The 22,934-nt window shown below is 46.5% G+C and overlaps 1 protein-coding gene and 1 long non-coding RNA gene across 2 annotated transcripts; both read left to right on the top strand.

The window, feature by feature from the left end:
• The first annotated feature begins 7,451 nt into the window (after window positions 1-7,451).
• LOC122925052 lies at window positions 7,452-8,411 on the top strand. Its single transcript, XR_006387497.1, has 3 exons — window positions 7,452-7,515; window positions 7,927-8,050; window positions 8,365-8,411. It is a non-coding gene; the product is annotated as an uncharacterized LOC122925052 (long non-coding RNA).
• Window positions 8,412-12,217: 3,806 nt separating this feature from the next.
• Window positions 12,218-16,251, top strand: LOC122925050 (gastrula zinc finger protein XlCGF71.1-like). The gene is made up of 2 exons (XM_044276587.1): window positions 12,218-12,270; window positions 15,373-16,251. The coding sequence occupies exon 2, from the start codon at window positions 15,384-15,386 to the stop codon at window positions 16,089-16,091; it is 708 nt and encodes a 235-aa protein (XP_044132522.1). The 5' UTR covers window positions 12,218-12,270; window positions 15,373-15,383; the 3' UTR covers window positions 16,092-16,251.
• Window positions 16,252-22,934: the final 6,683 nt, after the last annotated feature.

Raw genomic sequence — 22,934 nt, forward strand, 5'->3', positions numbered from 1 at the left:
CAGTTGCTATTTACTGTGTGTTGCTCACTTACAGCCGTGACAGGGAGGCAGGGTAAGCGGACGCAGTACAGAGGCAAAAACAAGGATGTAAATTAAAGTTCAGTGTTTTATTCACACAATAGGAAAAACAAGAAAAAAGTAATGGTGTTCAGTTTTGGTGCTTGCTCACACCACACAAAGTCCACAGTGCACAAAACCTTCACCTGGTCAGTAGATTTCCACCCACATTCCACAGCAGGCTTTAGAGGCCTTTTTTTCCCCCCCAGCATACGGCTCTCACAGCTCCACAGCTTCTCTGTCATGGAGGATAATGCCCCAGCTGAACGTTGCTGGCTGGGTTTTTATATCCTAGCCAAAACACGGCCTGGAACCGTGGGGAACAGCCCCCCACCCTGCTCTTTGGCTGCTCCCAATAAGAACCGGATCGGCTTTACAGCCATACTAACAGCTGAAATGTCAGACTGCACTACAGAACTGACACTTCAGGAAAAAAATCTGGTTCTTACCTTACCGAGGCCAGGAACCTCGGTGACACGTATCTTCCGTCAATGACGGCTCCTTGTTCCTTCTTACAAACCTCCCCCTTTTGTTTAACCCTGAGGGGGTGAACACTTGCCAGACAGTGTACGCGGGACAGGGCATCCGCGTTTCCCTGTAACCGGCCTGCCCTGTGTTCCACGGAAAACTTAAAATTTTGCAAAGATAAGAACCACCTGGTGACCCGAGTATTCCTCTCTTTGGCCTGGCTCATCCATTTAAGAGGGGAGTGGTCGGTCACCAGACAGAACCTTCTCCCCACTTGATGGCCAGGCACTCTCTCTCCACTATACTGTACCTAGTCTCGGCTGGGGTGAGCTTCCGGCTGAGGAAGACAACGGTATGCTCCTCCTCGTCAATATCTTGAGACAGTACAGCACCGAGACCTACCTCGGAGGAATCGGTCTGCACGATAAACTCCCTTTTGATGTCGGGCGTCACCAGAACCGGGGACCCACACAGGGCCAAAGCTGAGAAAAGCTTTTCCGCTTGCTCATTCCAGTGGACCGTCACTGACTTGCGTCCCTTCAAAAGGCCTGTCAATGGTGCGGCGACTGTAGCAAAATTGGGGACAAACCTCATATAGTACCCAACCATACCCAGGAACGACTTTACTTGCCGAGTAGTGACAGGTCGGGGCCAATTCCTAATTGCCTCAATTATGTCCACCTGAGGTTTGATCATTCCGCGCCCAATGACATACCCCAGGTACTTGGTTTCTTCTAACCCTATCGAGCACTTTTTTGGGTTAGCGGTTAAGCCAGCCTTCCTAAGGGAGTCCACTACAGCCTGTACTTTAGGTAGGTGACTTTCCCAGTTGGAGCTATGGACAGCGATATCGTCCAGGTACGCCGAAGCGTACCGACGATGTGGACAGAGTACAATATTCATTAGCCTTTGAAACGTGGCGGGAGCGCCATGTAGACCAAAGGGTAATACCTTGTACTGATACAGCCCCTCTGGCGTGACGAAAGCCGTTTTTTCTTTGGCAGCCTGAGTCAAGGGTACCTGCCAGTACCCTTTGGTGAGGTCCAACACAGAAAAATACCGGGCTTGGCCCAACTTTTCAATAAGCTCATCCACTCGGGGCATGGGATACGCGTCAAACTTAGACACCTCATTAAGTTTGCGGAAGTCATTACAGAACCGCAATGTCCCGTCTGGCTTGGGTATTAATACTATCAGACTGGCCCACTCACTTTTTGACTCTTCGATGACACCCAGCTGGAGCATTAGCTGCACTTCCTCCGTGATGGCTTGTCGCCTCGGGCACCCGGTACGGTTTTAACCAGACTTTTACCTAAGGCTCAGTGATAATGTCATGCCGGATTACGGACGTGCGTCCAGGGAGGTCTGAGAACACATCTGTGTTCCGACTAATGAACTCCCTGGCTTCCTGAGCCTGTTTAGAGGAGAGGCTGTCAGCAATTTTCACTGTGACAGCCGCTTCCCCTGCTTCAGACTGAGGGGCCGAAACCGCTTCCCCTAGGAACCCTGGTTGTGGGCTGTCTTCCGTACAGGTTTCCCTTTCCTTCCATGACTTGAGCAGATTCACATGGTACAGCGGACGCAGTACAGAGGCAAAAACAAGGATGTTCAGGAACGTCCATTCAGAGATAGAGATCCACCTCCCGGACGTTTATAGTCAACAAGCGGACGGGAGGGGATTAAGGGAGAAAGAGACATATTAAAAATGCAATGTTCTGGTTAATAATGGCCATTCTTCTTATCTTGTCTCCTACAAAAATAAAGTTAGAACAGATACAAATCTAATTATTCAAGACAGAACCTGAAAAATGCACATAACAGGATAAACAAAATGAATACAATGCCTCGTGGACTTACTGAGATATATACAGTATATATATATATATATATATATATCTATAAAGTACAGACCAAAAGTTTGGACACAGCTTCTCATTCAAAGAGTTTTCTTTATTTTCATGACTATGAAAATTGTAGATTCACACTGAAGGCATCAAAACTATGAATTAACACATGTGGAATTATATATCGTATTTTTCGCCCCATAAAACGCACTTTTTCTTCCCCCAAAATGGGGGAGAAAAGCCCCTGCGTCTTATGGGGCGAATGCTGCCAGTTTTACATCGCAAGCTGCGATGTATGAGCAGAGCGGGGACTCGGGGAGTTACTGGGAGGAGGAGCTGGGGGCCGGTAATAGCGGCGGGGCGGTGCAGTCAGTGTAGTATAGCGCCGCTCCGGTATACTAATATAAGATCTCATATTCAAGTAATAGTTATTAAACATGCCCCCCAACTGCTATTACTACCTTACATTCTCATCGCTGCTGTAGAATTCAGGCAGGCCGGGCGGGCGGCAGCGTAAATCGTGTCACCCTGCGCCACCTACTTTATGAATGAAGTAGGCGGCGCAGGCAAGTGACGTCAGTGAGACGCGCCGGCCGTCCGGCCTGATTTCTACAGCAGCGATTAGGATGAAAGGTAGTAATAGGAGTTGGGGGGCACGTTTAATAACTATTAATTCAATATGACATCTTATATTTGTATGGCGGGGGGGGGGGGGTGGGGGGGGGGGGGGTTCGGATTGCGATCTGTGGATGGCACTGTTACAGTGTGGGGGGGGGGGGGATCTGTGAATGGCACTGTTATGGGCTGGGGGGGGTCTGTGCATGGCACTGTTATGGGCTGGGGGGTCTGTGGATGGCACATATATAACAGTGCCACCCACAGATCCCCCCAGCCCATAACAGTGCCATCCACAGATCCCCCCTGTAACAGTGCCATCCACAGATCCCCCCTGTAACAGTGCCATCCACAGATCCCCCCTGTAACAGTGCCATCCACAGATCCCCCCCCTGTAACAGTGCCATCCACAGATCCCCCCCCTGTAACAGTGCAAGCCACAGATCCCCCATAACAGTGTCAGTCATCCACAGATACCCCCATAACAGTGTCAGTCATCCACAGATCCCCCCCATAACACTGTCCGTCATTCACAGATCCCCCCATAAGTGTCCGTCATCCACAGATCCCCCCTATAACAGTGTCCGTCATCCACAGATCCCCCCTATAACAGTGTCCGTCATCCACAGATCCCCCCTATAACAGTGTCCGTCATCCACAGATCCCCCCATAACAGTGTCCGTCATCCACAGATCCCCCCATAACAGTGTCCGTCATCCATAGATCCCCCATAACAGTGTCCGTCATCCACAGATCCCCCATAACAGTGTCCGTCATCCACAGATCCCCCCCATAACAGTGTCAGTCATCCACAGATCCCCAGTAATAGTGCCATCCACAGACCACCATTAGTTCCAAACACACAGCACACCTTTTGGTTAAAAATATTTTTTTTCTTATTTTCCTCCCCAAAAACCGAGGTGCGTCTTATGGGCCGGTGCGTCTTATAGGGCGAAAAATACGGTACATAACAAAAAAGTGTGAAACAACTGAAAATATGTCATATTCTAGGTTCTTCAAAGTAGCCACCTTTTGCTTTGATTACTGCTTTGCACACTCTTGGCATTCTCTTGTTGAGCTTCAAGAGGTAGTCACCTGAAATGGTCTTCACTTCACAGGTGTGCCCTGTCAGGTTTAATAAGTGGGATTTATTGCCTTATAAATGGGGTTGGGACCATCAGTTGCGTTGTGGAGAAGTCAGGTGGATACACACAGATACATGCAGTCACAAAAACCATCAAGCGCTACAAAGAAACTGGCTCACATGTGGACCGCCCCAGGAAAGGAAGACCAAGAGTCACCTCTGCTGCGGAGGATAAGTTCATCCGAGTCACCAGCCTCAGAAATCGCAGCTCAGATTAGAGACCAGGTCAATGCCACACAGAGTTCTAGCAGCAGACACATCTCTAGAACAACTGTTAAGAGGAGACTGTGAATCAGGCCTTCATGGTAGAATATCTGCTAGGAAACCACTGCTAAGGACAGGCAACAAGCAGAAGAGACTTGTTTGGGCTAAAGAACACAAGGAATGGACATTAGACCAGTGGAAATCTGTGCTTTGGTCTGATGAGTCCAAATTTGAGATCTTTGGTTCCAACCACCGTGTCTTTGTGCGACACAGAAAAGGTGAACGGATGGACTCTACATGCCTGGTTCCCACCGTGAAGCATGGAGGAGGAGGTGTGACGGTGTGGGCGTGCTTTGCTGGTGACACTGTTGGGAATTTATTCAAAATTGAAGGCATACTGAACCAGCATGGCTACCACAGCATCTTGCAGCGGCATGCCATTCCATCTGTTTTTTTTTATTTTTCAACAGGACAATGACCCCAAACACACCTCCAGGCTGTGTAAGGGCCATTTGACCATGAAGGAGAGTAATGGGGTGCTGCGCCAGATGACCTGGCCTCCACAGTCACCGGACCTGAACCCAATCGAGATGGTTTGGGGTGAGCTGGACCGCAGAGTGAAGGCAAAAGGGCCAACAAGTGCTAAGCATCTCTGGGAACTCCTTCAAGACTGTTGGAAGACCATTTCAGGTGACTACCTCTTGAAGCTCATCAAGAGAATGCCAAGAGTGTGCAAAGCAGTAATCAAAGCAAAAGGTGGCTACTTTGAAGAACCTAGAATATGACATATTTTCAGTTGTTTCACACTTTTTAGTTATGTATATAATTCCACATGTGTTAATTCATAGTTTTGATGCCTTCAGTGTAAATCTACAATTTTCATAGTCATGAAAATAAAGAAAACTCTTTGAATGAGAAGGTGTGTACAAACTTTTGGTCTGTACTGTATATATATATATATTCAAGGAAAAATCAACGCAGCACTCTTCTTGTAAAAAAACGCAGTGTCTTTATTCACACATGTGACACAAAAATAGGCAATGTTTCAATCCCTTTCCGGGATCCTTCTCAAGCAAAGTGCACTTGGATTTTTCCTTGAATATACAAGCCTATGGTCAAAGGCGAGACGCTTGCACCTGATAACCTCTAAAGTGAGTGCTGCCGGATTTCATATACTATATATATATATATATATATATATATATATATATAGGATATCCCTAACTATATGCAAACAATCATCACTGAAATGACTTTTTATTTAGGAGCACATATAACAGTACCGTTTTCTGCACTCAGCAGTCGCAAGGAGATTCTTAATTCAGGGTAATCTGAATACAAGGTATCTTTTTAATTGTGTCGTCCATTTTCTTCAACCTCCAAACTTCCATCTTTTGGCATTCCAGCCTTCACCAACAACCTGCTGCACCCTTCCATTTTCCCCTCATCCCTACCTTCTTTTTCCCGCTTTCCCCGTCACTATTCGTCTAGCAGTATTCCTCTTTTTTGAGAGTTTTTCGACCATTTTCTTGCACAATCCATCCCATACTTTTATTCTCCTTTTCTCATCACACTTTTTAGCGCACTTTAGAAACGTTGCATTCAACCTATACACTATAAAACTTAGGAAGGACTGTGCCCGGTATATATTTCATAGTACCCTTTGTCTACAAGTTATAAAATCATGTCTAGCATTGACCCAAATTTACACTCTAGAACAGCCATGCTCAACCTGCGGCCCTCCAGCTGTTGTAAAACCCCAACTCCCACAATGCCCTTCTGTAGGCTGATAGCCGCAGGCTGTTCTGGCATGCTGGGAGTTGTAGTTCTGCCACAGGTGGAGCATGCCTGCTCTAGAACAAATACACATTTCACAACCTCGGGTGGGACTGGACGCCTGCCAGCAGTACATCTGAATGTAACGCTATCACCCACTACAGGTATTTCTGTATCTACCAGCCCCACCTTTATCTACTAGCCCATTTTTCGGGAGCACCCGTCTTGTGTACCCCCCGATGAACCTAATGACTGGAGGAAACGCGTCAGGGTGACAAGGTACTTATTTATTTGTTAGGGCTAACCAGGGTGGGCATGAGGACGGAGGGTCACCACCTTTAGGACCAATCAGGATCATTAGGGTAAATGTTGTCCCCAGATGGTTGCTCTCCGCCACTTACTCCTGGGGCCTCTTTTCCTCCTGTTTGACCAGTACGGTCGTTTTAAGGATATCAATAAAATGTATGATTTTAGGGTACTAAAGCTTATTTTCTAGGTGTTTTGTCAAATATAATAGGACTCGTCTATCTACTTATTATCTGAATCTTGTTTGCCTCTCGAGTAGCAGGCCCTGACCCTTCACTCTGTTCCGTCAGGTGACAGGCTCCTTATCTCTGACGTTATAGCTCAGTTCTTATAGAAGGCTACTTTCTGCTTTTGATAATACAACCGGCAGATCCGGGGGCGTAGTCTCTAAAACAGCCATGGTGGATCCGGCATTAATACCCCTGTAAGTCAATGGGTGCCGGATCGGTTTTCTTTTGTGTCCGAGAAAACGCATCCGGCACCATTGACTTACATTGTGTTTCACGCTGGATCCGTCTTGCTCCGCATCCCATGGCTTTCATGTCCGACATGGGAACGCATCCAAACGGAACGGAATGCGTTCTTGTGACAATGAATGGGGACAAAACTGAAGTGTTTTCCTCCTGATTTCAAGACCATAATGAGTAAAAATGCAATCATAAAAAAAATGGCCACCGAAGGTGAACATTTATTGTCTGTCTGTAAAAAGCTGCATTAGTTTTTTAAGTTATCTAAATCTCTTCCCTTGTGTAGTCCTCCAGAGTTCCCACAGGGAAAACACCATAGCCTTTCTGATGACTGGATTCAAAGAGCCTGATGAACCCCCCAAAGCTGAAGGACCTGCGGTGACGTCACCTTCATGTGATTAGTGACTGAACTACCAAACCCCGCCCCCTACATTCATCATATGGCGGTGACATCATCACAGTCCTGTCACCACCTCTTTTCTCCAGTACTGAACCCCGCCCCCTGCACTGATCACATGACGGTGACATCACCGCAGGTCCTTCAGCTCTGGCAGTGCAGCAGATACTGGGCAGGTCCTGGTCGGTAGTCAGGGCTCTTGTTCTCTCTGGTATCAGCCATTCCTCCAGCCTGCAGGTAAGATGAGCTGTGAGGAGACAGTGTGGTGGAGAGCTCAGACATGTCACCTCTGGAGATTCTCCTCCATTACACACAAGGAATCCCTCTCCGCTCCTCAGCTTAATATGATGGGGGGAGTAGTAGTGGGGATAGTGGGGGTTGTCAGGAGCTTAGATACACATGTAGCCCAGAGTCTCCCTGCCTCCACACACTGCACTGCCAAGAGTAGTGTTGAGCGAACTTATGTTGTAAGTTCTGCATCAGCATAGACTTCAATTATGATGGAATGTCTCTTATAGGCTTCCACGGTGCATGCCGTCATAGAATTCAGTTATGGTCCATGGTAGGGGAATTCATAACGGGATTCTTCGATAACCTGAACCCGAACTTTGGACTCACTGATTAACCTTTATTCCCTTTTTTTTGGAGGAGGATGAAGAAAACCAGCAATACGAGCCTTGTCCTGAATGAGCCACCAAGGATGGACAGGAAGGAGATCAGCAGAAGAATATTAGACCTCACCTTGGAGATCATCTCCCTGCTGAGCGGAGAGGTAAACTTTTCTAGATTTCTCAGCTCTTTATTGTATTCTGTAACAAGTCAGACATCGGGAAGGAGAATCCATCATAGGAAGTGATAGGAAGAGTCCAGGGTCCTGGAGAACGGCCTCCAGACCTTCCAAGTGATGGAGAACCTGAAGATCAGCCCCCAGTATGGTGAGTGATGTGTCATGTGACCAGTGACCAATAGTCATGTTGTAGGAGCCATGAGAAGGTAAGTAGGCACGTTGTACCAGGAGGAAAGGGCCGGAGGAGAGCACATGGCCCCTGAAGGGTTTATTCCCTAAGTGTCTCTCTCCATCCACAGGAGTACACAATAGTGAAGAAGACATCGGGGGACTGTGTGACTCCCATCATCCATCTCCAGGAGTCAGGAGGGCGGAGCAGGACCCCTCACCCCATCACAGAGCCTCCCTCTCACCCCCTGATACATGAGCAGAAGATCCTAGAGCTCACCCAGAAGATGATGGAGCTGCTGACTGGAGAGGTGACACTGCTGGGAATGCTGGGAAATTCTCCAGTAACAGCACTGGAGGGCTCTGGGTGATGACGGTGTCATTGTGTTGTCAGGTTCCTCTAAGGTGTCAGGACGTCACTGTCTATTTCTCCATGGAGGAGTGGGAGTATATAGAAGGACACAAGGATCTGTACAAGGAGGCCATGATGGAGGAGCACCAGCCTCTTATATCACAAGGTAAGAGCCGCCATGTGCAGTGTATACACGTGTGTGCAGTGACATGTAATGGAGGAGCACCAGCCTCTTATATCACAAGGTAAGAGCCGTCATGTGCAGTGTATACACGTGTGTGCAGTGACATGTAATGGAGGAGCACCAGCCTCTTATATCACAAGGTAAGAGCCGTCATGTGCAGTGTATACACGTGTGTGCAGTGACATGTAACGGAGGAGCACCAGCCTCTTATATCACAAGGTAAGAGCCGTCATGTGCAGTGTGTACACGTGTGTGCAGTGACATGTAACGGAGGAGGTACACAACTACATGACTCCGTTAGGGCCCTGCATTTCCTTTTAAGTTAAACTTATCCATAGGCTCCATTCACAGGATGGTAAATGGGTTTTCTATTGGCTTAAAAATAAAATGTCTGGTTAATGACACAGCAGCAGAGAACAGGTCAATGAAAAACAAAGGACCACGTCTTCTACAAGGGAGAATGTTGGTGACTGTAGTGCAAGTTGCAGCACAGCGAGCACCAGACGTCCAGCCAGTAGTAGTAGGCCGCATGTCTACCTCACATCTGGTAATGAATGGATTGGTTCTGCGGAGGAAGCAGATGAGGTTGTCGTTTGGATGTCTCACTCATCATCTCAGTCTCAGCATGATGAGGTTGATTTTACCTCTGGATCTGACTAGTGGGGTGACTTTTATCTTTAGAAGAGACAATACCCCTGAAGCTATGGAACATATTTAATACAGTCTTCCTGTTGATGAGTTATGTGAGCACAATCAGCGTTTAGAGGATGAGGACTAATATGCATAGCTGTCCTGGTTGTGGTGGTAAATGGTAATGACCCTTGCAGCTGTGGTGTCAGTGGTAAGGGCACTGGTAGCTATGGTGTCAGTGTTGGGGCCACTGGTAGCTGTGGTAGGGGCACTGGTAGCTGTGGTGTCAGTGGTGGGCCACTAGTAGCTGTGGTGTCAGCTGTGGGGCCACTGGTAGCTGTAGTGTCAGCTGTGGGGCCACTGGTAGCTGTGGTGTTAGTGGTAGGGGCACTGTTAGCTGTGGTGTCAGTGGTAGGGGCAGTGGTGTCAGTGGTGGGGCCACTGGTGTCAGTGGTGGGAACACTGGTAGCTGTGGTGTCAGTTGTGGGGGCACTGGTAACTGTGGTGTCAGTGGTAGGGGCACTGGTAGCTGTGGGAATACTGGTAGCAGTGGTGGGGCCACTGGTGTCAGTGATGGGGGCACTGCTAGCTGTATTGTCAGTGGTGGGGCCACTGGTAGCTGTGGTGTCAGCTGTGGGGGCACTGGTAGCAGTGTTGTCAGTGGTGGGGGCACTGCTAGCTGTAGTGTCAGTGGTGGGGGCAAGGCTATCTGTAGTGTCAGTGGTGGGGGCACTGGTAGCTGTGGTGTCAGTGGTGGGGCACTGGTAGCTGTGGTGTCAGTGGTAGGGGCACTGGTAGCTGTGGTGTCAGTGGTAGGGACACTGCTAGGTGTAGTGTCAGTGATAGGGGCACTGGTAGCTGTGGTGTCAGTGGTAGGGGCACTGGTAGCTGTGGTGTCAGTGGTGGGGGCACTGGTAGCTGTGGTGTCAGTGGTGGGGGCACTGGTAGCTGTGGTGTCAGTGGTAGGGGCACTGGTAACAGTGGTGTCAGTGGTCGGGGCACTGGTAGCTGTGGTGTCAGTGGTCGGGGCACTGGTAGCTGTGGTGTCAGTGGTCGGGGCACTGGTAGCTGTGGTGTCAGTGGTCGGGGCACTGGTAGCTGTGGTGTCAGTGGTCGGGGCACTGGTAGCTGTGGTGTCAGTGGTCGGGGCACTGGTAGCTGTGGTGTCAGTGGTCGGGGCACTGGTAGCTGTGGTGTCAGTGGTCGGGGCACTGGTAGCTGTGGTGTCAGTGGTCGGGGCACTGGTAGCTGTGGTGTCAGTGGTCGGAGCACTGGTAGCTGTGGTGTCAGTGGTCGGGGCACTGGTAGCTGTGGTGTCAGTGGTCGGGGCACTGGTAGCTGTGGTGTCAGTTGTGGGGGCACTGGTTACTGTGCTGTCAGTGGTAGGGGCACTGGTAGCTGTGGAAATACTGGTAGCAGTGGTGGGGCCACTGGTGTCAGTGATGGGGGCACTGCTAGCTTTGGTGGTAAAGGGTAATGACTCTTGCAGCTGTGGTGTCAGTGGTAGGGGCACTGGTTGCTGTGGTGTCAGTGGTAGGGGCACTGGTAGCTGTGGTGTGTGTGGTAGGGGCACTGGTAGCTGTGGTGTCAGTGTTGGGGGCACTGGCAGCTGTAGTGTCAGTGTTGGGGGCACTGGCAGCTGTGGTGTCAGTGGTAGGGGCACTGGTAACAGTGGTGTCAGTGGTCGGGGCACTGGTAACAGTGGTGTCAGTGGTCGGGGCACTGGTAGCTGTGGTGTCAGTGGTCGGGGCACTGGTAGCTGTGGTGTCAGTGGTAGGGGCACTGGTAGCTGTGGTGCTGCTTAAGCAAATACAGGATTGGGAGTGAACACATTGAAAGAATAGAGTCAGGATGAGGACTATGATGATGATTGTGTGCTGGACAGGACCTGGAATTCGAGCAGGGTGCACGGCCTCCTACACAACAAGCTGCGATGATCTGACACCTTTCTATCATCGCTAGCAGTGAAGGTGTCAGCTATTTGCTGTACATTAGCTCTTCTGTGGGATAAGACCAGATGGGCTAGTCTTCACCCTCCACATGCTGCGATGAAACTTGGGCGCATGGCCCTGTCACCGACTAAGTGGTTGTCCTTCCTTGGGCCTCTTTGGTAGAGGAGACTGGGAGTAGTTGTTTTCCTTCCATCATGTACTGTGAAGGTCTTCGCTGTGGGTTTTCTCTCTAGAAATTTACCTCATAAGTAGGGTGTTATTTGGTGAAGTAGGGGCTATATAAAGACTCCCACCCCAGACTCTGCCACTAATAACTGTATCCTCAGCATGTACTATTATGGAGAAGGAGCTGTAGTCCACTGCCTGCCATTCCCTCTCATAGACCAGATGTGTCTTCAGTCTTGTGGCCTGCTAGGTGCTGGGACCTCGGCACAGGTGGTGAGGAGCAGAATGTTATTTCCCCCGATAACTAAACCTAGAAGTGAAGGAGCTGAGAGAAGAGTCTGATCTATAGACAGATCTACAGGAGGCCATGTATCCAGTCACTATGTGCTTGTGTCTCCACAGATGGATCCTCCAGGAGGAGAAATCCACCAGAGAGATGTCCCCGTCCTCTGTATTCCCAGGACTGTCCAGAGGAGAAGGTCCCGGAGAGTCCTCAGGTAGATGTAGCTGAGCCCTATACACATCTACATAGGGGGGTCCTGCAGTCATAGAGGGGTCATAGATTGTGGGGGTTTCTTATGTGGATCTGTTAGATTTCCCACCTGTCTGCTGTATTGTACTGAATTGTTACAGATGACAAATCAGGGAGAAGATCTGATTATTATTAAAGTGGAGGATGAAGAAGAGTGGATGATGGGCGATCCCCCGTGTAAGCGTGAGGTGGAGGAGGACATTCCAGAAGATGTCACCACAGGTATGGAATCATGAATGGAGAAAGTTACTTCAGATTCTGTCCTTGGTGCCTTCAGGGCAGGAGGAGAATCTGATCACCGGCTGCTGCTCTTTGATTGGAGATGTCCTCATCACATTATGAAGTGTTCTCCTTATCCAGCTGACGGTGACCTCTGATCAGATCCTTCTCTGATCCTGGGTGTTCCTGCAGGACATGACGGTCAGTCACATCCACACACCCACTGGGGATAATGCGTATGCAGCTTTTTTGTCTGTGCTTTCATGATGAACTATATGTACAGCATTGGCAGGAAAGGGTTAAAGGGACACTGCCATCTGGATTTTACTTACTGAGCTAAGCTGGCGCATGCGCAATGACTTCTGTGAGGTCGATGCCAGGACACCACGCGGGTGCTGACATGTGTATCCAGGGCGCATGCGCGGGATTACGGGCGCTGTACAAACATTACGTCGGCGAAGAGGAGTGAATAAATTAGCAGTGGGGCGGTGCTGGGCTCCAAAGTAATGGGCGCGGCTGGGCTCCAACTGCCGGAGGGACGTCCCCTTGGGCTCCCTATTGAGGTACTTCGCATATTATTAAAACCGATTTTATAGACAAAATAAAAGACACTGGGCAGTAATACTAGTATATTGTAATGTAAATCGTGGAGACTGATGTGGTGATGTTATTAGCTCAGTAAGTAAAATCCAGGTGACAGTGTCCCTTTAAGCACCATGTTGAGGTAGTAAAGGGATGTTAAACAATTATCCAGACATTTTTGTGCTTTTCTTCTTAACCACTTCAGCCCCTCTAGCTAAAACCCCCTTCATGACCAGGCCACTTTTTACACTTCTGCACTACACTACTTTCACCGTTTATTGCTCGGTCATGCAACTTACCACCCAAATGAATTTTACCTCCTTTTCTTCTCACTAATAGAGCTTTCATTTGGTGGTATTTCATTGCTGCTGACATTTTTACTTTTTTTGTTATTAATCGAAATGTAACGATTTTTTTGCAAAAAAATGAAATTTTTCACTTTCAGCTGTAAAATTTTGCAAAAAAAACGACATCCATTATACATTTTTCGCTAAATTTATTGTTCTACATGTCTTTGATAAAAAAAAAATGTTTGGGCAAAAAAAAAAAATGGTTTGGGTAAAAGTTATAGCGTTTACAAACTATGGTACAAAAATGTTAATTTCTGCTTTTTGAAGCAGCTCTGACTTTCTGAGCACCTGTCATGTTTCCTGAGGTTCTACAATGCCCAGACAGTAGAAAAACCCCACAAATGACCCCATTTCGGAAAGTAGACACCCTAAGGTATTCGCTGATGGGCATAGTGAGTTCATAGAACTTTTTATTTTTTGTCACAAGTTAGCGGAAAATGATGATTTTTATTTTATTTTTATTTTTTTCTTACACAGTCTCATATTCCACTAACTTGCGACAAAAAAAATAAAATTCTAGGAACTCGCCATGCCCCTCACGGAATACCTTGGGGTGTCTTCTTTCCAAAATGGGGTCACTTGTGGGGTAGTTATACTGCGCTGGCAATTTAGGGGCCCTAAAGCGTGAGAAGAACTTTGCAATCAAAATGTGTAAAAAATGGCCTGCGAAATCCGAAAGGTGCACTTTGGAATGTGTGCCCATTTGCCCACCTTGGCTGCAAAAAAGTGTCACACATCTGGTATCGCCGTACTCAGGAGAAGTTGGGGAATGTGTTTTTATACAAAGTTGGCATTTGACCAAGATATTTTTCTCACCCAGCATGGGTATATGTAAAATGACACCCCAAAACACATTCCCCAACTTCTCCTGAGTACGGCGATACCAGATGTGTGACACTTTATTGCAGCCAAGGTGGGCAAAGGGGCACACATTCCAAAGTGCACCTTTCGGATTTCGCAGGCCATTTTTTACACATTTTGATTGCAAACTACTTCGCACACATTAGGGCCCCTAGAATGCCAGGGCAGTATAACTACCCCACAAGTGACCCCATTTTGGAAAGAAGACACCCCAAGGTATTCCGTGAGGGGCATGGCAAGTTCCTAGAATTTTTTGTCGCAAGTTAGTGGAATATGAGACTTTGTGGAAAAAAGAAAAATCATCATTTTCCGCTAACTTGTGACAAAAAATAAAAAATTCTAGGAACTCGCCGTGCCCCTCATGGAATACCTTGGGGTGTCTTCTTTCCAAAATGGGGTCACTTGTGGGGTAGTTATACTGCCCTGGCAATTTAGGGGCCCAAATGTGTAAGAAGCACCTTGCAATCAAAATGTGTAAAAAATGGCCTGCGAAATCCGAAAGGTGCACTTTGGAATGTGTGCCCCTTTGCCCACCTTGGCTGCAAAAAAGTGTCACACATCTGGTATTGCCGTACTCAGGAGAAGTTGGGGAATGTGTTTTGGGGTGTCATTTTACATATACCCATGCTGGGTGAGAGAAATATCTTGGCAAAAGACAACTTTTCCCATTTTCCACTCGCTTACCTTCCGTTCCTGTGAGCGCGCGCGCCTGTGTGCGCGCGTTCACAGGAAATCTCGGCTCTCGCGGGAGGACGCGTATATGCGTCCACCCAGAAGAGCAGGGCCGCCGGCAGTACGCAATCCTGCGTACGGCGGTCCTGAGCAGGTTAATGGTTAAAGAGTTTTGCAATGTGAAACACCAACAGCAGCAGAGGAGGGGGAGGAGGTACACTAAAAAGTACTTGTTAGTGAATTCCTACTTGGGGATTATAGCATGGATGTTTCTAATTAATCCACCAGCTTCATCAGGTCTAAGAGATTGATTTATTAATGAATGCCGTGTTTGGTGAGGAATGTGGTGACGGATCCTTTTTAAAGTTCACTTGTATTAATGTGATGCCCACTTGGCATAGAAGGGCCAAAAGCATTGGCAGATGGCAGGCTGGATTGCCAAACAGAGATGGGGTTTTCAAATTTTTGTAAAAAAGTGGTGACCAGGTGTAGACCAGCCTTATAAGCCTAGAATCACAAGACTGGAAGGGATTCATACTGAATAATCCTTCCTCCTGGATCCACTTCCAGCCTAATAGGAATAGTATAAGTCTGTCTATTCTGTATTTGGAAAAAATATATAATAATTTTTTCTTAACAGAAAATCCCAGTATGAATTCTGAAGGAAACTTCATGTTATCACTGAATTATAACGTAGAAGATGAAGATATCATTCCGCACTCTTCAGGAGAAAACCTCTTTACCCTTAGTGTATATCCGGGACTTCATAGTACAGATCTATTATATAATCCCCCTAATCACAAGGAACCATCTCATGACCGATCAAAGATTGTTCCGACGAGTAGAGGTCAGAAAGGAGGTAAAAAATTTAAATCCGGTAAAGAATTCACAAAAAGATCAAGTCTTTCTACACAGAGAAATCACACAGGGGAGCATCCATACACCTGTTCACAATGTGGGAAATGTTTAAAAAAAAAATCATATCTTGTTATACATGAAAGAATTCACACAGGAGAAAAACCGTATTCATGTTCAGAATGTGGGAAATGTTTTACAGACAAATCAAGTCTTATTTGCCATGAGAGAATTCACACAGGAGAGAAGCCGTATTCATGTTCAGAATGTGGGAGATGTTTTAATAAAAAATCACACCTTGTTAAACATGAGAGAATTCACACAGGAGAGAAGCCGTTCTCGTGTACAGAATGTGGGAAATGTTTTAGAGAGAAATCGAGTTTTATTAGACATGGAAGAATTCACACAGGAGAGAAGCCGTATTCATGTTCAGAATGTGGGAAAGGTTTTATACAAAAATCTGATCTTGTTAAACATGAAAGAATTCACAGAAGATGGATGTAGAGATGAGCAAATATACAGAAATTTGTTTTGGGTCAGATTCGAACAAATCAGTCAGCAGATTAGATTCGGGTACAGATAAATTCAACTCAAATCTAAAGTGCTCAGCTTGCCCTGGCAAATAGTGGATGACTAGAGTTGAGTGAACTTCTATTTTCAAGTTCAGTGTACAAGGTTTGGGATATCTAAGAATTCTGTTATGGATTCCGCTACCACGGACCATTATTAACACAGCGGAATCCATAACGGAATTCTTAGATAACCCCTACCTTATACATCGAACTTGAAAACAGAAGTTCGCTCATCCCTCTGGATGACATTCTGGGCTTTCCTAGGACTGGATGCAACTTCTTTCAAACTTTTTAAAGTAGCACCCCCAGAAAAACTTTCTAAAAGGTCACAGAATAATCTGTAGTACAAGTAATCTTCTCACCATTTTCTGTATTTGTGAGTTATCCCCTCCCTTCTGATCCTTATCTGTGTCATGTGACCAGCACTCTGATTTCCAACTGACACAGGACATCAGTAACTTCTCCATTCATTCCTATGAGACTCAGATTGAGGCTTCCATAAGAATACACAGAGAACTGGCTCCCTGTCCACACATAATATGCTGTCTTATTTGGAAAGTCAGACTGTTGGTCAGATGACACAGCTGAGGATCAGAAAGGAGGGGATTACTGACAAATACTATCACTGGTAAGAAGATTATCTTCATTACAGTTTACATCATATACCTTTAAAACTGGTCATAGAATAAAAAAATATGTGGGAGTGCTTCTTTAACGACAAAACAGTATTAGTAATCTTAAAGTGCCAGTGACATATACGGCTATGGGTAAACAGATGGTAGTCGGTGGTCAAAAGCAGCCTGTTTACTAACACATGCCTTTGTTATACTTTTTAAAATAAAAAAAATACAAAAAGATTCCTTTATGGGGAAGGTGTCTGGTGGTGTTTCTGCGCACATGGTGTCAGAAGAGGCAGTGGCTTGTTTTGAACAAGCATTCCAAGAAAATCTTCCTTTTTTTGGGGGAGCAGCAGCAATACACTATAGAACCTGACAGATAAGGCAGAAGATGTGCATCTGTGTAGGGGTAATAGTAGCGGCAGCAGTGACATGATGGGGCCGGTGATAAATAACCACTGTCAGTATTAGCAGATGGAGGTGTATGAAAATCCTCATTGATCCATGCCTAATTCATGTTTTCAATCATGTCCACTTTGATGTGATGACAGAACCTGATTTGCTGAATACTCATTCTGACAATACACTAGAGGTTGGACAAGACAGTACAGCAATGGCAAATTGGACCAGTGCCGGCCACTGGTGTAATCTGCTGATCCAGGAGTCCATAGGGTCAAGACATTTCCTGAAGAAAGGGAACAGCTAAAGTACGACTGTACCTGGTTGTTCAGGTGGTGCTTATGTGAGATGCAGAAACAGGTCTCCTTGTCTGAACACTGTTTGTGTGATTAAATTAAATGTTCTGGACTGACATTCTGCTGTTTGGCCATAAGATGCCGCTGTTTCCTAAACACCGCTACAGACTGCACATATGTCTCCATATTCATGAGAGAGGTGGGGTTTTATTCTGAGCCTGGAGAGGAAGAGAAAGGAGAGAGCAGCCATCTTAGAGGGAGGTGAAAACTAAGGAACTGTGTGAGCAGAGAATCTGACGGCATCCAGGTGTGAGAGCATCCTTCAGTGACCAGAGCTGCAGCTAAGTGAAGCTGATCGTGTCCAAGACCCTGATCCTGTCTAGAGGAATGAAGATTGCTGCCAGGAACGCTGATGAGCGCTGAGGAGCAGAGCAACATACACTGCGGTACCGCATGCTTGTTGGAGAGACATCTGTTCTGTTCAGAGTCACCAGCGGATGCAAAGCAGACCTGGGTCGGTAAGATCGTGCACGCACCCCATTACGGTGACTGAGACCAGTAGTAACTATAGTTAGTTAATTAGGGTTTCTGTTTGTGTCAGGCCATAAGTGTTACTACTGTTCATTGCAAGGACTATTTAACTTAAAGTGACATTTTACATTGGAGATCTAATAAAATTCTCACAAACTCAAGCCAGGCTGGAGTTTTTGCTCAGGAGGAATACTCAGGCATGTGCTACAGGACCAGTTATGGGAGGGTGAATACTGTAGAGATTGGTAAGATTGTAAGCTGTTGTGCTACACCGCAGGCTAGCCCGTACCCCACACACATACAGTAGTTCTTGTTTTGAGGGTAATAACAGGTGTGGCAGTTTAGTTGTGCCCTCCAGTAGGTAAATTACTGCACTTTCTCCCTTCATCCATCAGAGGGCGCCGTGCTGTACAGCACAAGGCTCTCAGCCTTCGGGATGTATGTAAATTTATTGTATGTTCCCAGTATTTGTGGTTGTGTTTATTGCCACATTAAAGTAAAAGTCTGTTTTGGCAAAAGCTGGTGTTGGGGTTGCTTTCCTTGTTCGTGACTTAACTGTATCCTGGGGAGCCCACCCGGTACACAACTTACACTTATCAGTTTGCTGATGTGTGTCAGGTTGGCGCAGCGTTTGGAATTTTTTTTTCATCATGTTCAGCAAACTGTATTGGCATCTGGGCAACGTGGTCAGCGACATATGGACTACAGTATATTTACAATGATTGCAGTGAGCGCTGACAGCACTTCTCTCAAATTGTATTGCATTATCCATGAATGAGTTGTGCTGCAATAATGGCTTTTATATACTTGTCTCATTCCCTGCATTGTATTGCATCAATGAATTTTGCACAATATTTTAATTTTTCGAGTTTCACCTGTATTATCAGTGAATAAGTTGGCTGCAGTAACAGCATTTATATAGCAGTTTCATTCCATGCATTGTATTACCATTGTGAATTGTCAATACCTGTGTGCAGTGTGTTAGAAGGGAAGGGACATTTCATTTCAAAGTCTTTAAATCACAGAAAAAAAGCTTGCAATTTTGCTAGTACCATTTAATAATCTGTGTACCAAACCTATGACTTTTCATATATATGCCTCATAATAAATAAAAATGTCCGGTGAATAGAAGATTTTAAAATGAAAGACCCATGGCTTATCATCCAAAAGTCAGAATGTGGGTGGCTATAGCAGTGCAAACAGCAGAAGTAGCACCAGCCATCCGGCCAGTAGTAGTAGTTGTAGCAGCAGCAGCAGCAGGCAACACTTCTCCTTCACTTCCGATAAGTATGAAATTATTATTTAGGACATAGAAGTTGACATTGTGGAGTGAATGGCTCAATCCTCCTCTTAGACACAACAGGATGATATTGATGTCACCACTAAGTCGGACACCACGCCTTGGAGCCAGGGGTCACAGCATTTATTCTGCTCTCCCTCCTTGTGTCCCCGGAAGCCTTTCAGTTGCATCATCTCTGAAAACCCCATATGCTATGAAAGATACTCAAGATAGTCTCCCTGAAATGTCTGTAAGCATTTGGATTGCCATGAGGAGAAGGTTCATGTGAAGGTGGGGAACTCCATGCATAGCTGTGTTGCTTGTGGTGGTGGCACTTGTAGCAATGGCAGTGGTCGGTTAAAGTGATAAAATGGTGAGGAGTGTGAGGGCTATATGTCACCGCCAGATCTCTGAGAAGCTCTGACAGACGTTCTTCAGTACCTCTTGCTTGAGGTTCTTTTGTTTTGGTTTCGTTTTGTCATCTCGTTTCCCCCTCTCAGCGGTCATCTAGTTGAACTGATTGCATCCCTTTATATCCCCTCCCATACTGCATCACTTTGCGGTTTATACAACTTCCTGGATTGTGCTCACTGCTAGATGCTGCAACTGCTGGTGTCACAACCAGACAGCTGAGAAGCTCTGACAGAGGCCTTTCAGAACCTCCCCCTTGAGTTTCTTTGTTGTGGTATTCAGTTACTCATCTCGTTAGCCTCTCTCAGCTGTCATGTGTTGGACTAATTGCTTCCCTTTAAATTCCTCCCCAGAATGCTTTTCTGGGCGGCCTATACTTCTTCCTGGAGTGTGTGTGCATGCTCATCTGGTTCTCCTCTCTTCTACAAAGTTAAGTGTGGAACATTTATCTGTTATTTTCTGTTTGCTGGATCCCAGGTGACCCTGACTCCCTCCGTATCTTGTGTAGGGAGCTGGTGGTCGTGTCCCCTCACTATTGTAGGGTGCTCAGGGGTTATAAAGTCAAGGTACGTGGATATGCAAACCTCCACCATTTGGATCTTTGCATAGGCTGAGCAGCCAGGGAAAGTGCCAGGTCTTCTGCAGGGGTCTCCCTTTTGTTCCTTAGCTTTTGGATCCAGCGACTCATTTATGCATGTTGTTTTGCCTTGTTTCCTGTACACCGTCCGTGACATTATAGGCCGCCATAACCGTCTCAAGCATGGATCCGGTTTCACTTTTGGCTGAACGCCTTCAGGGTCTTTCATTGGAGGTAGCTGATCTCCGCAGGACTTTTTCTCAGCTTCAAGTGACCGGTTCAGCTGGCGTTCATGGAGTTTGTTTTGAGCCTAAGATCTCGCTCCCGGATACGTTTTCCGGGGGTAGTGAGAATTTTGTGCGTTTTAGAGAGGCTTGCAAACTCCATTTTCGCCTTCTTCCCCATTCCTCTGGTGATGAGGAACGGAGGGTGGGGATCATTATATCGCTGCTCAGGGGTAACGCTCAGTCCTGGGCCTTTTCGCTGCCGGAGGGGGCACGGCCTCTCCGTTCAGTGGATGAATTCTTTTTAGCCCTGGGTCAGATATATGATGATCCGGATCGTATTGCTCTGGCTGAGTCTAGACTACGTCTATTATGCCAGGGTAAACAATCTGCAGAAATATACTGCTCAGAATTTCGGAGATGGGCAGCTGATACTGGTTGGAATGATGCTGCACTCCGAAGTCAATTTTGCCATGGTCTTTCAGAGGGATTGAAAGATGCATTTGCCTTTCATGAAAGGCCTATTTCTTTGGACTCTGCTATGTCTCAGGCCGTTCGTATTGACAGGCGTCTTAGGGAGAGAGGAGAGATCTCTCCTTCCTGTCATACTTGGTCCCAGGACTGTGCAGCGGTCCCATTCTGTGCGCAGGGGTCTCAGTCGCTGTCAGCCCCTTCTGAGCAGGAGCCCATGCAGCTGGGGTTGATTGCTTCTGACAATAGAAGATTCAGCCCGCATGGGAGGGTTTGTTTTTGTTGTGGAGGTATTAATCATTTGGCAAATATTTGTCCCTCTAGGAGATTCAGGCAGTTCTCTGGGAATAATAAAGAAACAAAGAGGAAAAAATCTTTTAAAAATGTTCCGTCTGTTACTATTGGCAGGGTTGAGGCGGAAATTGAAGGTTTTCCGTTTGCTTGCAGTTCCCGTTTTGTCCTGCCGGCTAGGGTGGCGCTAGAGAGCAAGAACATTTTTTGTGAGATTTTTGTGGATAGTGGAGCAGCGGTCAATCTCATTGATAATCAATTTGCGATAACTCATGGTTTCCAGGTGTGCACTTTGGGAAAGGATATTCCTGTTTTTGCTATCGATTCCGCTCCACTTTCTCAGAAATCATTAAAGGGCATAGTTCACAATATCCGTTTAATTGTGAGTGATGCTCATGTTGAGGATGTGTCATGTTTCGTCCTTAGCGATTTGCCTACCCCTCTGGTGTTGGGGCTGCCCTGGCTCACTAAGCATAACCCCACCATTGATTGGCAAGCGAGGCAAATAAATGGTTGGAGTGACTTTTGCAGAGAGAATTGTCTCATGACATCTGTTTCTGAGGTTGCTACTAAGACTGTACCATCTTTTCTCTCTGAATTTTCGGATGTCTTCTCTGAGAGTGGAGTTCAGGATTTGCCCCCGCACAGGGAGTACGATTGCCCTATTAATCTCATCCCAGACGCCAAGCTGCCTAAATCTCGTTTATACAATCTTTCCCAACCTGAGAGGATCGCTATGCGTGCTTATATCTCTGAGAGTCTGAGAAAAGGACACATACGACCCTCGAAGTCACCTGTTGCCGCTGGTTTTTTCTTTGTTAAGAAAAAAGATGGTTCTTTAAGACCTTGTCTGGATTTCAGGGAGCTGAACAGTATCACAATTCGTGACCCTTATCCGCTTCCTCTGATCCCGGACCTGTTTAACCAGGTTGTTGGGGCTAAAGTATTTTCCAAATTAGATCTAAGAGGGGCATACAACCTCGTCAGGGTCAGAGAAGGAGACGAATGGAAGACGGCCTTCAATACCCCTGAGGGCCATTTTGAAAATTTGGTTATGCCTTTTGGTTTGATGAATGCCCCATCCGTTTTTCAGCATTTCGTGAACAGCATTTTTTATCATTTGATGGGAAAATTTGTATTGGTGTATTTGGATGACATTTTGATTTTTTCTCCCGATTTCAAAACTCATAAGGAACATTTACGTCAGGTCTTGCTCATCCTGCGGGAGAATAAATTATATGCGAAACTGGAAAAATGTGTGTTTGCGGTTCCAGAAATTCAATTTCTGGGGTTTCTTCTCTCCGCTTCTGGTTTTCGCATGGACCCCGAGAAGGTCCGCGCTGTGCTTGAGTGGGAGCTTCCTGAGAATCAGAAGGCGCTGATGCGTTTTTTGGGCTTTGCCAATTATTACAGGAAGTTTATTTTGAATTATTCCTCTATTGTTAAACCACTCACTGATATGACCAGAAAGGGGGTAGATTTTTCTTCTTGGTCAGTAGAGGCGCGTAAGGCTTTTTCTGATATCAAGGAGAGTTTTGCTTCCGCTCCCATCTTGGTGCAACCTGATGTTTCTTTACCCTTCATAGTTGAGGTTGATGCTTCTGAAGTGGGTGTGGGGGCGGTCTTGTCTCAGGGTTCCTCTCCTGCCAATTGGCGACCGTGTGCCTTTTTCTCAAGAA

The sequence above is a fragment of the Bufo gargarizans genome, chromosome 1, assembly GCF_014858855.1.
Source record: "Bufo gargarizans isolate SCDJY-AF-19 chromosome 1, ASM1485885v1, whole genome shotgun sequence".
In the NCBI taxonomy this organism is placed as follows: domain Eukaryota; kingdom Metazoa; phylum Chordata; class Amphibia; order Anura; family Bufonidae; genus Bufo; species Bufo gargarizans.